Source organism: Schistocerca gregaria, chromosome 5, assembly GCF_023897955.1.
Source record: "Schistocerca gregaria isolate iqSchGreg1 chromosome 5, iqSchGreg1.2, whole genome shotgun sequence".
In the NCBI taxonomy this organism is placed as follows: Eukaryota; Metazoa; Arthropoda; class Insecta; order Orthoptera; family Acrididae; genus Schistocerca; species Schistocerca gregaria.
The window spans coordinates 261544277-261561518 of NC_064924.1; the positions used below are offsets into that span (position 1 = coordinate 261544277).

The window sequence follows — 17242 nt, forward strand, 5'->3', positions numbered from 1 at the left end:
TCACTTCAGTTTCAACGTCTTGCTACTGCCGATAAAATGCGATATGTCACAGTGATTGTGCTTCGATAACAATTCGATAAGGTTCTGGATTAGAGTCCCTGTCCAAGACAATGCTGTACCTCACGGCATTTCAAGTAAGTTACTTGTGAAGAAGCAATATTTAATATCTCTTGTAGTTCGTTAACAGGGACAACAGATGCTGGGTAGGAATTCGCGTCCGTTAAAAAAGTTTACGTTATGTAATTTAAAGTTGATATTTCGTAATTGATACTGTCTAAAATCGAGGTTATCACTGTATGTCTAGTCAGGAATGATTATTAGTTTCCATCAGTCACTAACCTGGGTTTGAATCTATATGCAGAACGAGATGGTTCGTCGTGTCATTTGAAGTTCATACATATTCTCAACTAGCAGCTCGTGAAAAAGATAAATTTTTATTGTCATTTTGTGTTAAAAAATAAGTACGATATGTTACTTTGAAAAGGAAATAATGAATACAACGACCTATCTGTGATAAGGTGTTCCCTGATATTTGTAGTATCGTTGTATTGAGTTATTGCAATACAGAGCAATGTTTTCTAGCGGTGTTTTGTTGGAACCATTTTCAATAGTCAAACGACTGTACTGAGGAGCGATTAGATGACCTGCTAGACAGCTTCGTTATGAGGATTGTATGCGAATCAGGCGAAATGCAGTGCAGGTCGTTTGGATACTTTTGAGCACCACTGTACATCCTCAGATATTTCTTCTTAAATGAAGGCCTGCCTTTTTGCCAGCGCTAATATGCTTTTTCTGTCCTTGCTCCGTTCACCATGGATCATTTTACTATCTAGGTAGCAGAATTTCTTAACTTCGTCTGCTTCGTGATCCCAAATTCTGAGGTTAAGTTTCTCGCTGTTCTCATTTCTGCTACTTTTCGTTACTTTCGTCTTTCTTCGATTTACTCTCAGTCAATACTCTGCACTCATTAGACCATTCCATTCAACACATCCAGTAATTCTTCTTCACTTTCAGCGAGGATAGCAATGTTATCAACGAATCTTATCATTGATACCCCTTGAACTTGAACATTGAAACCGCTCTTGAAACTATATCTTTGAATTCGCATGTTTCTGTTCAGTTCTATCACGCACACAATGAACGACAGTCGTTAAATCTATATGAGCGTCAAATTTTTCCGACTTACTTATCGTGGTCATTTTGATAAACACATATGCAAGGAAGTAACAAGTTGTCTGACTCTACTTGGAACGTACGCTCTCTGAGTTTTAAAAATAAACCTCTTTGTGATGTACAACGCCTCTCTTGTAGCGTCTGCCACTGGAGTTTGATGACAACACACATGCTTATTAAGAAAACCCGTCACGAAAAGCGCCTCTCTTCTCTTGCACTTTCTCTGTTTTTTCTGTTAATCTTAATTGCTAAGAATCCGAGACGACGAGGAGTGCTAAAACGAATATGGATTCCGCAAGTAACTGTCTTCGGGCATAAATTACGATTATTTAAAAAAATTTCATCAGATGAACCTCATTTTTAATATTTATCTTTGCTACAGGTTTTAACTGACGACCAGATCATTTACATATACCTAAACAGGATAGGGAGCCCAGCAAGCGGTCTATCATTGTCTGGTGACGGAGTCTGTGTCGACAGGGTATCGGGGCTGGATTGTAATCATAGCAGCACTAGACTTTCTCTACGATATCTGTGCTGAACTTTGTTTATTACGCAAGTGCTCTTGAAGTGCCGCCTCTAATTTCACATGAGATTAAGCCGCAACGGACTCAGAATTTCTACTAGTGACAAGGTGCTGAGAATATATGCTTTTCTTGTTTCACAATACGTCTCAGAGAATTAAGAATTCTTCTTCAACGTAATAACATGTTCCAACTGTCATGCTTCGTGTGGCAAGCGAAACATTTGTCTTGAATGACGATGCTGAATAATTAAGCTTTCATTAAAATCTTTTCTTTTAATGCAAGCAGATTACTAGCTTTTTACAATGAGTACTCTCAGAAGTGTTGTATTAAATAATTTTCCGGTACAATTTGTGAACTGTTACTAATACTTAGTTGCGAAGGACTTCTTCTTGTAAACAGCGTAATTTATTTCCAGTTTCACTTCATTTCTTTCAGTGGTGTTGTAGTAGGCCCACCAATCCTATCAGATGGTGATCGTTAGCTATCAACGATAAGATTTTTCCGATGAGAATCAGGTTATGAAAAGGACAAACGGCTAAAGAGCTTACTATTCCCTCTAATTGTACTTGGATTTTTGTTCCATATTTCCATAAGTTTACTGTTTATTTACCAGACAGACTTTACTTTCGAGAGAGAGATACAATGAATCAGGTGTCGACACACTGCAAGCTGAATCTCGCCGCACTCTGTCGATGGTAATAGGTAAATGTACCGACCTCTTCAGTATGTCTTGTTCTCCGTCTTTTGATGTCAGATGAAGCTAAAGTCCCACAAGAGAGATAACTGTTTAAGTGAGTTTTTAATCGATCGTAAAATACGCAAAGGGAAAAAACTCCAATGCTATAGTAAATCACGAAACCAAACAGATTGATTTAGGTCGCTGGCATAGGAGTGTAATATGTCATAGAGAACCACAAGCAGTTGAAAGCGAAGTTAGTAGGAAGAGCTTCCTTACATTCTGGCTAGAAATCATGCAACAAAAGTCACTCGTGGAACAAAGCCTACCTTTTATAGAATAAACTGGCACATATCGAGTAGATTTCAGAAACGACAACACCCCAGATATCGCTAGAATTTTCAGACACTACCGTTACCTTAGTGTATAATGTCATCCGAAACTACGCTTCAAATGTGCTGTAGGAAACGGCTTACAGCAACAAGGACAGGACGTCAGTCCCGGCGAAATACTTTTAATTTCTTCTAAATTTTGAAGCTACGCAGTCGAAATTTAATTTCGATTAGACTTCACAATTCGACCCCGACTACGTCTCCGCCCACAAAATAGGGAAAAAGGGCTGATCCAGTTTCTAAAGAACTTAGACAGTTTCATTGCCTGTGAAAAGGTCTGGGTTAGCCAAAGTGGTACATTTCTCGTATTTAAGAGCTTCTGCACATACGTCGCGAGTCAGTTGTGGAGGGCGCGGTTGCTGCGCGTTACGTACGTAAGCGAGATGGTGGGGAGCTATCTCGCGAGCCTACTCTCAATAAGAGCACATCGCCGCTGCAAGCTGGGGAGTCAAAATGGCACTCTTCGCCGTGGTGTTGGCAGCGCTGGCGCTGGGACTTTTCCTGAGCCTGTTGTGGGCAGAGTGCTCCAGGCCTGCCAACTTCCCGCCAGGTGAGTGAATGTAAGAGGTGAACGCGCCCAAGTGCAATGTTTCTCTACAGTCGTAAGCAATCTGCTGAAAAGATAACCTTTCACTATTCTCTGACGAATTGGCTGATGTTGTCACTCGTTCAACTGTTCGTCATGCGTAAAGACCTGCAAATCGAAATAACACGCGTAAGACTGGTTCCCAAATACGCAATTTCAGACATCCTATCGCTGTTGTTCTTCATATACATAAGCGATTTGTCGCATAGGGTGAAAATCAATCTGCAGCTTTTTGCTAATGACACTGACGTGTATGGGAAAGTGCTCTCGTTGAGTGACTTTAGGTGGATATAGAATAACTTGGGCAGAATTTCTCGTTGATGTGATTAATGTCAGCTTCCTGTAACTCTGGAAAAATGTTGGTTAATGTAGATGTATAGGTAAAGCATTCCTGTTATGTTCGAGAGCAATGTTAGTGGTGTGCTGTTTGACATAACGTTGCAAAGCGAAATAGGAAAGGCGAATGGTCGACTTCGGTTTACTGGGAGGATTTTATGTAAGTAGCTCATCTAAAAGGAGACCGCCTACGAAACACTAGTACGGTCCATTCTTTAGTGCCGCTAGAGTGACTGAAATCCTCACGAGGTCGGATTAAAGAAAAACCTTGAACGAATTCAGAAGCGTGTGTGCTAAACTTGTTACTGATAGGTTCAATCAAGTTGTGAATATTACTAGAATACTACGCAAACTCAGATGAGATTTCCTGGAGGGAAGACGACGTTTTTTCATCGAAATACTGCTGAGAGAGTTTACAGAACCAGTATATGCGACAGACTGGAGAACGATTGTACTGCTACGAACGTACATTTCGATTTAGGACCGCGAAGTGAAGATCAGGCAGGACTCGTACGGAAGCATATAGTCGTCCGTATTTATTCTGTTTGAGAGTGGAACAGGAACGGAAATATGTATGATTTGTAGAAGGTACTCTCCGACATGTACCGTATGGTGGCTTGCGAAGTGTGTGTACAGATGTAGAAGAACATGATTCAAGAAATTTCGTATAGCGAGTTTTCTACCGTTTGTGTCAGATTATTAATTAATTCCAGGTTCTATTCAACATGTTCGACATATATTGTTGTAGGGTGGGATTTTCGGAGAAACGACACATTTCCGTAGTGACCATACGCTTACATGCTGACAATTACGCACGGCGTTTGGAAATTCCCGTTACAATCTTTCAGGGCTTGTAGAGGGGAGTGATAACATGGTATTTTGAATAGGAACCCTTGTCGAGAAACGTGCCGTTTCCATTGTAACATTGTTTCAGTTCAGATGTTTAACGCGTCCGCGTATGCTGACGTAAAGAGAAAAGTCTGAGTTGTTTATCCTGGTATGCAATAGGGTAGATAGGATGACGTGTAATACGCCGTATGAAGTACTTCTTCTGGGTTGTATGCAAAGTTTAATTTAGAGACTCCTGTAGAGACAGTGAGAGATCTGCTGGAATGAGTTCTGTCCGCTGCTCTAGGAACTGAAGAGACACCAGGTGGGATGGAGAGTGCGTACCAGAACATGCTTTGTAGATACAGTATAACAACGTAGGTGGTTGCCACATCAAGCCGATGTTGTGAGGGATCATTACTGTTCTGTACATGCAGTATCTGGCTAATATTTTGGTCTGGAGTGATGTAGACATGCAGTGTTTAAGTGTTGATACAAATAAATATGCTTAAATCATAAATAGCTGTTACGTTATATTTCCTTTATAATTGTTACCTAATAATTGCGCTGCGTCATGCCTAATACAAATCTTCAAGCAGAAGTGGATGAGTTAAACATCTGAATTGAAACCGTTGTAAAACGGGAACTGTAAGATTCCGCACACGGGTTCCCATTTAAAATATTAAGTCCTAGAAGCGTACAACGGGAATTTCAAAACACCCTATACTGTTATGTTACATACATCAAATGTCCCTGCTACGAGCAGTCAGCTGAATTTTATCTGATGCTTTGGCCGATATTTGCAATTTAGTTCTTGCAACGTGTAGCTGGAGTGTGACCAGAGAAGTACTGCTCCTCACGTAATCATGCGACTGTGCAGCGCTGCTGCAAGCCGGTAGCAGTCAGCACGGACCAGGGCGGTGTTGTTGCTGCTGTAGTACTGGCTATGCTTCGTGTTTTACTGTCCCCGTTAACACACACTGAGAAAACGAATAGCACGCTAGACTACTTTGGAACTACTCAATGGAATGGGCACGTAAAGTTCCGCTTTAAAACTGAATTTGTTTGTAACGGGATGAAAACCCACGCTTTTCGTCGGCGTTAGGCGTCGTATGAGCAATATTTCTACATCTACATTTACATGGATAGTCTGCAAATCACATTTAAGTGTCTGGCAGAGGGTTAATCGAACCACCTTCACAATTCTCTATTATTCCAATCTCATATGGCGCGCAGAAAGAATGAACACCTATATCTTTCCGTACGATCCCTGATTTCCCTTATTTTATCGTGATGACCGTTTCCCCCTATGTGCGTCGGTGTCAACAAAATATTTTCGCATTCGGAGGAGAAAGTTGGTGATTGCATTTTCGTGAGAAGATACAACGATAAACACGTTTCTTTTAATGATTTCCAGCCCAAATCCTGTATCATTTCTGTGACATCTCTCCCATATTTCGCGATAATACAAAACGTGCTGCCTTTCTTTGAACTTTTTCGATATACGCCGTCAGTCCTATCTGGTAAGTATCCCACACCGCGCAGTAGTATTCTAAAAGAGGACGGACAAGCGTAGTGTAGGCAGTCTCCTTAGTAGGTCTGTTACATTTTCTAAGTGTCTTGCCAATCAAACGCAGTCTTTGGTCAGTCTTCCCCACAATATTTGCTATGTGTTCCTTGTAATTTAAGTTGTTCGTATTTGTAATACCTAAGTATTTAGTTGAATTTACTGCTTTTAGATTAGACTGATCTATCGTGTAACCGAAGTTTAACGAGTTCCTTTTAGCAATCATGTGCATGACCTCACACTTGTTTAGGGTCAACTGACACTTTTGGCATCATTCCGATGTTTCTTCTAAATCTTTCTGTAGTTTGTTTTGATCTTCTGATGACTTTATTAGTCGACAAACGACAGCGTCATCTGTAAACAACTGAAGACGGCTACTCAGATTGTCTCCCAAATCGTTTATATAGATAAGGAACAGCAAAGGGCCTATAACACTACCTTGTGGAACGCCAGAAATCACTTCTGTGACGATCGATGACTTTCCATCAATTACTACGAACTGTGACATCTCAGACAGGATATCACAAATCCAGTCACATAACTGAGACGATATTCCATAAGCACGCAATTTCACTACGCTTGTGTGGTACAGTGTCAAAAGCCTTCCGGAAATCCAGAAATACGGAATCGATCTGAAATCCCTTGTCAATAGCACTGACTCCAGCTAAGCATTGCAAAAATGAAATTGCAAAAGGCTGCTGAAACTGCAGAGAAAATGCACTTAACGACTCTTAGAAGGGATGTACTGTATATGTAACTTATATTCAGATTGAAACAATATGTACACATACATTTTGGAATTTTCCATTCTATATGAAACCAATGAAACAGTCAACAGTGATACATACTCTGTTTGTTTTCAAAATTCCTGTATTGTTTAATAGCTTCTTTAGATTCACGGACAGGCGGAACAGAGTTTTATACAATGCGTACCTCTCTATGACACAGCAAAAATGGTTCAAATGGCTCTGAGCACTATGGGACTTAACATCTGTGTTCATCAGTCCCCTAGAACTACTTAAACCTAACTAACCTAAGGGCGTCACACACATCCATGCCGGAGGCAGGATTCGAACCTGCGACCGTAGCAGTCACGCGGTTCCGGACTGAGCGCCTTATATGACACAGCAAGCTTACATTGTTGACAGTGGACAGTTTCAACCCTTGCGCTCTATTTCTGAATACTACAGCTGCTTACGTGCTGTGACTTAACAGTGATAATCTTTTTGAAAGAATAAATGCACTTTGTGCGTTAGGTACACCTCACAGCCGTTTCCTGGCACTTTTAACCATTCTCTACAGCTATCCTCCACAGTTCTAATGCTACTAACCGTTCAGGCTAGCCTGTTCTTATAACTAGTCCCCAATACTACATAGATACATTCTAAAACTGATTCAAGTTCAATGACTGTTCTTTTAATAAGCCCACATTAAAGTTAAATAAGATTTTACTCACAAAGTTCTTGACACCTGATGACGTTGTCCTAGACTGGGTCTCTCGCGGGACAGATCTGTTACCGAGTGAGTCTGAATCATTGCCGGCCTACCAAGCTTCTGGTTTGCTAGAAACTCTTCCGTAGTTTCAAAATTCCTCAGAGCTTTCATGCACACCTTGCTACACTAACAACACTTTGAGAAAAGAAAACAGCAGACTTTGCCATAGCCCAGGGTTTTCGCTGGTATCATTTCTCCCATGAGCGCTTGTGGAGCAAGGCATGCAGGAGACCTGCGGTGTGGTTGGAAGGCAGTAGTAAAGTTGTGACAATCTGGGTAGCTCAGATGGCACGAGAATTGTTTACAAATTTCATGGTTCCGAACTCTAATCACAGTCTGACTGGTACGAGGGGACTTCAGAAAGTGAATTACGGATGTCCTCCCCAAACTAAGACTATCACACAACAAAAGTGGCGCGTCGTAACAAGAGAGTGTGTGTTTTGGGTTTCCTGCGGACACGATTCTGCTAGGTTTCAGTTATAAGATGCATCACAGCGTGCGACTGAAGTCGTGTGACAACTCGAATCATATTCCATAGTTTAAGTACGCGGTACAGTACTATTCTTGTGGGCAAAACGTCTAAATTGCATACTGAAATGCGCTGAGAAACTGGCGAGAAATAGACTAAATGCAATATCGCATTTAGTCGTAGTAAAAAGGTGGTAATAATTTGACCGAGATGGCACACATATGTTTGGAGCTAGGTCACAGACGACACTGACCACAGGCGACGAGGCCCAGGCAATCGAGGAACTCATTCGCAGCAGTCGCAGATTTTCCGAAGATGAGGATGTTCACAAAGTGGTTCTTGAATGGCTCCGTGATCGGGGAGCGGATTTATGTTGTCGAGGAACTGAATGATTGGCAGAACCTTCCGACCGTTGTCTTCAGAGACTTGGCGACTATGTTGAGAAATTGTAAAAAAAAATATGGCTCTGAGCACTACGGGACTTAACTTCTTTGATCATCAGTCCCCTAGAACTTAGAACTACTTAAACCTAACTAACCTAAGGACATCACACACATCCATGCCCGAGGCAGGATTCGAACCTGCGACCGTAGTAGTCGCGCGGTTTCGGACTGCGCGCCTAGAACCGCTAGACCACCGCGGCCGGCGAGAAATAGTCTCATGTACGTGTGTCATTTAGAAGTGTAGTGTAGCATTCAATGAAAGTTACGTGGCCTGACATAATAATGTTTAACTTACTGTCTGATGGTATTTCGCATCATTTGCTGACCACGCCTGAGCTAGTATTCGCGCTATTGTGCTCGCCACGGCCAGTTTCTGGTTGCAGAGGGAAGGAGGTTTTTCCGAACTGGAGATAACGGCCTAGTCTTCGCTAATCCTCCTAACTGGGTAGTGGTCCGGGCAGCTAGGATGCTTTCAAGGGCAAGTAAGCTACTCACGGTAGCCGGTGTTTTCCAATCTCTCTGTAGAGAAAGTTCTGAAAGGCCTGGCAGGAAGCAGCACCTTACAGAAGAACTATAAGCGGCAGCAGGAAATGGTCAACAAAAAAGCATAGATTTTTCTCCTCACTATGACTGGCTAGAAGGCCTAAATGTTAAACCATTTCTTGGTGCGGTTGAGACTTCTTGCAGTCGAGGAGTCGGCTGACGTGCCTCGTGGGTGTAGCTGGTGCCGTGTGCTCTCTGGGACGAAGGAAGTGTTGTAATGTACGTTCCTGATAACAGTAGTCGGTGGTCAAGGAACTTGATTTTTTCATTACGGATATTCTACGTCAATGAAAGTGTGTTCACATGTATCAGCATGAAATTCTGTTTAGGTATACTCCGGTTTTCTTGGTGGGTGTTGTCTTCAAGAGAGCGTGCATGTGCCAGGTAGGCAGAGCCAGCAAGCTAGCTGAATTGTTAGTTGTACGTCAGCCTGCAATTTCGCTCATCGACAGCCTCGATTAAGCCCGGATAAGTCTGTTTTTCTCACTTGGAGAGCCACTCTCATAGTTCGTACTTTGCAGAACAGTTAGTGACTGCTATTTCTGTTAGCTCTCACCATTAAGACAGGCTTTCGTTGTGTTATCAGTTATATCTTTTGCTTTTTCTAATGTTTAAATTAACTATCTGTGCAGTAGTTAGTCTGATAGCAATTAATAGCGTTAATCAGACCTCTGACATCCTTGAGTATCCTGCTGCGAGCATCCTAACAAATCCCAAAATCCGGGCCTCTCGTAGCTGCTGTATGACGGAGGTTGGCGCTGATACAAGCAATCAACCCACCTTCACTGGAAGGTTGTGGTTCTGCATTTTCTCTTAACCGCTCGGAAATTGCAGGCTGACCTACAACCACCTGTCTTCCCTCAGTCCTGTGTTAAGAAATGACAATTAAGGCTAACAGCACTCTCTGACGTCTTCTTCTTCAGGTCCAGCGTGGCGGCTTCCAGTATGGGGAAATTACCTGCAGCTGCGGTTGGAAAACTTCAAGTTCCCGTACCGGGCGCTGGACGCCATGGCGCGGCGCTACCACACCAAGCTGCTCGGCATCTACTTCGGGTCGTACCCGACCGTGGTGGCTTGCGACTACGACGCGGCCAAGGAGGTGCTGGCCAACCCACACATGCAGGGGCGCGCCAGCAACGTCGCCATCAGGGACCGGGCCTACGGCAAGGACCTCGGTAGGTTTTGCTGCCCTCTACACTGCGTATAAATCAAAGTGATTCACAGAGAATACGAAACGAACACTGGGTGAAACGACTACATTTATAAATTAATTTCTGCAAGAAATTGACCCTAAATTAATTGTTACATCAAATCACGTGTCGGAACTTATTGGTTGCACTTGTACATCGCCACGCAGGATTAGCCGAGCGGTCTTAGGCGCTGCAGTCATGGACTGTGCGGCTGGTCCAGGCGGAGGTTCGTGTCCTCCCTCGGGCATGGGTGTGTGTGTTTGTCCTTAGGATAATTTAGCTTAAGTAGTGTGTAAGCGCACGGACTGGTGACCTTAGCAGTCAAGCCCCATAAGATTTCACACACATTTGAACAATTTTTGAACTTTTGCATTTTAATTTGTACACTGATGTCAAAAAATTATAACTACTTGCTTAACAGCATTTTAGTCCATCAGCTGGCTCACCTTTGGATCAAAATACAGCAGCGATTCTACCTGACACGCATTCGCCAACTCCTTGGTAGGTTCCCGAAGGTTTCGGGTGGTTGTAATTAAAGTGCGGCTACTCGGAGGGATCCAATGTGGGGTGTAATTATCGGATGTCAGAAAAACTTGGTGGATATTCTAATGCATTAATGTAGAATCTATTTACTCTAAAAAAATAATTCCTATTTTGGCCACCAGGTGCAAATCTGGTGCTTTGAATGCAAGAAAGATGTATACAAATGTTTTCATATATAATGGATTAGGAGTAGCACATGGGCAGAAAAGGTCAAACAAATGAGAAAGTCATAATGTTGATTTTGTTATTAACCGCCGCGTACATAGTTTGTCCAGTAGGAGCACCAGAGAAGCAGAAGAGATGCTGTACAGCGCCAGATTTGCATCTGGTGGCAAAAATTGGAACTAGTGTTTTCCACCATAGATCTGTTTTCCATTAATTTGTTCGCATTCGAAAATCTATCTATTTTCTCTACCGTACCATAATTGCAGCCAAGCGTGTCAGATGTGTTCTATCGGGTTCAGATCAGACAATTTTGGTGGCCAAACCTCTATGTGAGTTCCTTATCATGCTTCTGAAGTTACTGTTGCTGGGTTACGGCTTGTTATTCTGCAATAGGATGCCATCACCGCTGAGGAAGACAAGCAGAAAGGCATCCAGGTGATCCGCAATAATTTTCTCGTAGCCCACACATTCCGTGGTGCCTTCGATTACTAGCGCAGGCGAACGTCCAGCAAAGAATACGCGTAATACTGCAGAACGTTTCCATTGATCCACTGTCCAATTTCGACGATCCCGTGTCCAATGGAACGGCAATCGACGATGTCGTTGGGTCGTTTTGGGAACACATGTGAGTCGTCTGATGTGGAGCTCCATGTTCAACAGTGTACAGTGAACGGGGTGAGCTGAAACACTGGGCCTGCGCTAGTACTGTATTCTGTCGTCAGATTTTCCTCAGATAGCTGCCTGTCCAGCTTTACAGAGCGAGGAAGCCTCCATGCTCCACGATCTCTAATGATGTGTGGACACCCAAAATCTTGTCACTTACTCGCTGTTAGCTTCTTCGGTTGTACATCGGTAGAAGAGCACTAGTCCTTCATCCACTTTCCACAGACACTCACGACAGTAGCTTGTGAACATCCTACTATCTTTACTGTTCCCTAGGTGCTCTTTCTCAGAGGCCGGATCATAACATACTCCCGTTTGTCGAAGTCCCTGATGTCAGTGGATTTCCCCTCCTGAGGTCCATATGGTTACTAGAATGATCCCCATCCCTGTTAAATATATTTTCCTTGCCGCGTAACGTACCCGTGATGCCACCATGTCACAGATAATATAAGGGGGGGGGGGGGGGGGCACAGTCACACAAGAGATGATCCCTGTGGTTAATGGAACCAGGAAGACAGGCTTTTAGGTTAAAGCCAAAGTCCAGACAGACAACAATCAAGAAAAATGGAATAAAAGAAGCTTCATGTGTACTAAACAGGGATAAAGCTAAGGGTAGTATCAATTTACTTCATCAAAATAACAGAGAGAATAAAAAAGAAATAAGATGTATTTCGATTATCTCAAAAATAAGAATTGGATTGACATACTTTGTCCGTCTGAACACTATGTGACTGTGGAGATGGAAATTGACAGTATAAATGGTTATAATTTAGCATCTTACACTTGAAGATCTAGCATGCATAAAGGACGAGTTGCCATTTACACAAAACAATGGTATAAATACAAAACTGTAGAAGTAAGTAAATTTTGTGTCCATCAGCATTTTGAAGTTTGTGCATGTGGACTACAGCTAGATAACGCAGTGTTGATATTAGCAACAGTGTACAGATCCCCATTAGGAGATTGGGTGCTATCTATTTAATAGTTTGATTCCCTATTATGCTATCTGTCAGACAAAAAGAAGAACTTATTAAACTGCGGTGATTTCAATGTAAACTTTCTAAGCAATTCTGACAGTAAAAGTGAACTAGATCTGTTATTAATGACATGTAACTTAGAATCAGTGGTCAACTTCTCTACATGTATAAGTCAAGACAGTAGTACACTGACAGATAATGCATTTGTGCAGCAAGAGCATCTAAAGCTAACACATGCCTTCCCTGTGATAAATGGACTATCAGACCATGATGTACAATTGATTAACTTACAAAACCTAGCACGGTGTGCAGTTCAGAAACCTTTAAGTAAACGTGTAAGGCTGATCAACCCTGTATCTACAAAGCACTTCAGAGAAAGTTCAAGAAATGTTAATTGGGGAGATATATATAATGAGCCAAATGCTAATGATAAATGCAACACATTTCTTGATAAATTTATATCCCTTTTTGAACATTGTTAACCCAAAAAAATTATAAAATGTAACATCAAACAGTTTTCAAAAAATCTAGGATTACTAGAGATATTAAAAAGTCTTCCGAAAGAGAAAGAAAATTGAATTAGATAGCAAGTATTAGTATAGATAGCAAGTATTAGTAAAGATCCAGAAGTAGTTTTAGTTGATAAAAATTATTGTAACACACTGAGAAAAGTTGTCAGAAAATAAAAAAAACGTATATTAGAGGTGAAAGTAACAACTCAGGCAATAAAAACACATCAATATGGAATGTTGTGAGAAAAGAGATAGGAAAGGTAACAACTGGGGTAGGTAGTATTACTATTAAAGAGAATGAGACGATAATAACCAGCAGTACACAAGTATCTAAAGTATTTGACAACCATTTCTTAGGTATAGGTGAAAAAAGTAGTGTAGTTCGAAGGAAAAAGCAAAGCAGTACGTCGGACCGTCAGTTTTAACAAATCTTTGTCGGATTAATTTTCATCTAACAACCTCTCGTGAAGTAAGGAAACTCATTAAATCTTTCAAAAATAAATGTTCTGTTGGAGTAGATGACATCTCTAACAAGATATTAAAACAAGGTGGAGGAGTTACAGCTGATTTTCTGAGTCTCATCTGTAATGCGTCACTAAATCAAGGTATTTTCTCAGAAATGTTAAAATATGCCATTGTCAAGCCTCTCTACAAAGAAGGAGACACCACAGATGTCAATAATTACTGACAGTATCCTTGCTTACAGCATTTTCAAAAATCCTTGGGAAAGTAATGTACTCAAGGGTGGTTAGTCATCTCAACAGTAATTGGATACTTAGTAAATCACAGTTTGTATTTCAAAGTGCTGTTCTACTGAAATAGCAACATGCAATTTCACTGCCCACATACTAGAGTCCTTAAATAGTAAAATGTCACCAATACGAATTTTCTCTGACTTATCCAAAGCTTTTGACTGTGTGAACCCTGACATTATGTTACAGAAATTACAGTTCTATGGTATAAATGGAACAGCATATGAGTGGTTTAAGTCATATCTACAGAACAGGAAGCGAAAAGGTTCTTTATACGGATTAAGTGATTTAAGGAAATCATGGGTGTTCTATTCTTGATATATGTGAATGACCTCCCTTCTTATCTGAAACAAGGAGCTAAAGTGACGCTGTTTGCTGATGATACAAGCCTCATTATTAATCCAGTAAAAGAAACTCCAATAGAAAATGATACTAATAATGTCTTTGGAAAAGCTATTGATTGGATTTCTGCGAATCGACTAGCTCCAAACTTTGAAAAAACACCATACATACAATTTTCAACTGCAGGGAGTATTGTTCCTTCAATAAATCTAACACATCAACAGAAGTCAGTAGCCAGGATAGAGCACTCTAAGTTTTTGAGTGTACATATAGATGAGAATCTTAATCGGAGAATTCATATTTTGGATCTCCTAAAGCGACTAGGTTCAGTAACTTTTGCAATCAGAATAATTTCTAATTTTGAGGATATAGAAATTAGCAAGCTAACATACGTTGCATACTTTCACTCTCTGATGTCATGCAGAATAACGTTTTGGTTTAACTCAACGCTAAGGCAAAAAGTATTCACTGCTCAAAAGACAGTGATTTGAATAATGCGTGGGCCTCATATTCACACATCTTGTAGGCATCTGCTGAAATGGTTAAGAATTCTTGCAACAAATGGTTAGGAATTCTTACAACAACCTCACACTACATTTACTCAGCAATGTAATTTATTCTCAGCAACAGTTTAAAAACAACACTGACATTCATGGTTATAATGCCAGAAGAAAGAAAGACGTACACTATCCTCTACTTAACCTATCTTTATGCTGCTGCTGTAAGACTTTTCGACAAAATTACCAGATGAAATAAAAAATAAATTGAAATCATTTCTCCCTGACAACTCCTTCTATACCATAGATGAATTCTTGAATAACAATAAATAAATCTATAGGTGTAATATAGGCATTTTGTGCCATTTAAGGGAATGGGGTAGGTAAAAAAAAAAGCACTTGATACGTCCCACATCATAACGGTTTCCGTGAGACTGATGAATGAAACACGTAACTAACTAACTAACTGACATTCAGTTTCGGGGTGGACTGTGGTTATAATGTTTTGATTGTTAATGTAGTTACAAAAAAGTGTGAAAACAATCTTGTCTGTACTTTTACAGGAGTGTTCTTCGTAGATGGAGAACTGTGGAAGGAACAACGCCGCTTTAGCCTTCGGTATCTGCGCGATTTCGGCTTTGGACGTCGTTCTAAACAACTGGAAGCTGAAATAGAAGCTGAAGTGAAGGATTTGCTTGAAATGATCCGCGGTGAACGAGAGGGGGAGGTAAGATTTCGAGGACAAATAAATTCCGTAAACAGACTTAATGTCTCCGATTTACAATTTGTTGAACGACAGTTAATGAGAGATCTTGTGTGATAACCGGGAGATAAATTGCTAATCCTTATTACTTAGGTAATCAGGAAGAGGAAACACAGTTGACCTGGGCACTGCGCGGGATTAGCAGAGCGGTCTGAGGCGCCGCAGTCATGGACTGTGCGGCTGGTCCCGGCGGAGGTTGGAGTCCTCCCTCGGGCATGGGTGTGTGTTTGTCCTTAGGATAATTTAGGTTCACTAGTGTGTGAGCTTAGGGACTGATGACCTTAGCAGTTAAGTCCCATAAGATTTCACACACATTGGAACATTTGGCTTCGACACTGGATGTGAAGAGACAGTTTACCGATGGACGCTGTGGAAGGAAGAGTGAAGATTGCAGAAGACTCCAATTGATGGATAGCATAATGATAGAAAAAAATTATGACAAAACGAAGAGGGTAGCAAACGATGGGTCTGCATTGACAGCTGCAAGTGAAGACCTACTTTAGGGCAGAGCTATGATAATAACGATGAAGATGATAACTATGAGTACTAAGGAGCGCAGCAGTTCGGTCGTTTCACTGTTGTAACGTATGTGTGAGTACTGACCGCTGGCCGTGGTACGCGTCGTTGTGTCCGCATGTACAGAGAGGTTCCTTGAGGTCGGTAGTCAGCGACCTCATATTTTGACTGAGTGATGTACCTGCCGCTCTCCACCCATCCCGTCGCTCCGTCTTATTCTCTGCCCTCCAGGACTTGACGGATATTGCAACAACTGTTATGGATCAGAAGTCGGCCAAGTAACAGTTTGCGAGATTTAATTACAAAAAAGGAGAAGAGCCTGTAATGAAGAAATTTATTGTTAAGTCCCACGTTTTGATGAGCTCATGCAAATGGTGATGGACCTAACGGGATGCCAATTCGATTCTACACAGAGTACGCGAAAGAACTTGCCCCCCTTCTAACAGCCGTGTACCGCAAGTCTCTAGAGGAACGGAAGGTTCCAAATGATTGGAAAAGCACAGGTAGTCCCAGTCTTCAAGAAGGGTCGTCGAGCACATGCATAAAACTATAGACCTATATCTCTGACGTCGAGCTGTTGTAGAATTTTGGAACATGTTTTTTGCTCGTTTCTGGAAACCCAGATTCTACTCTGTAGGAATCAACATGGATTCAGGAAACAGCGATCGTGTGGAACACAACTCGCTTTATTTGTTCATGAGACCCAGAAAATATTAGATACAGGCTCCCAGGTAGATGCCATTTTCCTTGACTTCCGGAAGGCGTTCGATACAGTTCCGCACTGTTGCCTGATAAACAAAGTAAGAGCCTACGGAATATCAGACCAGCTGTGTGGCTGGATTGAAGACTTTTAGCAAACAGAACACAGCATGTTGTTCTCAAAGGAGAGACGTCTACAGACGTCAAAGTAACCTCTGGCGTGCCACAGGGGAGTGTTATGGGACCATTGCTTTTCACAATATATATAAATGACCTAGTAGATAGTGTCGGAAGTTCCATGCGGCTTTTCGCGGATGATGCTGTAGTATACAGAGAAGTTGCAGCATTAGAAAATTGCAGCGAAATGCAGGAAGGTGTGCAGCGGATAGGCACTTGGTGCAGGCAGTGGCAACTGACCCTTAACATAGACAAATGTAATGTATTGCGAATACGTAGAAAGAAGGATCCTTTATTGTATGATTATATGATAGCGGAAGAAACACTGGTAGCAGTTACTTCTGTAAAAATCTGAGAGTGTGCGTGCGGAACGATTTGAAGTGGACTGATAATATAAAATTAATTGTTGGTA

At 41.5% G+C, this 17242-nt stretch overlaps 1 protein-coding gene across 1 annotated transcript in view; it reads left to right on the forward strand.

The window, feature by feature from the left end:
- Nucleotides 1-3104: 3104 nt before the first annotated feature.
- The window catches only part of LOC126272273 (probable cytochrome P450 304a1), a 115492-nt gene continuing 101354 nt past the window's right edge, over nt 3105-17242 (forward strand). The window contains exons 1-3 of the mRNA XM_049975018.1: nt 3105-3318; nt 9958-10209; nt 15239-15402. Of these exons, the coding sequence (XP_049830975.1) occupies nt 3222-3318; nt 9958-10209; nt 15239-15402 (513 nt within the window). The 5' untranslated portion in view covers nt 3105-3221. The remainder of the gene's footprint in view (nt 3319-9957; nt 10210-15238; nt 15403-17242) is intronic.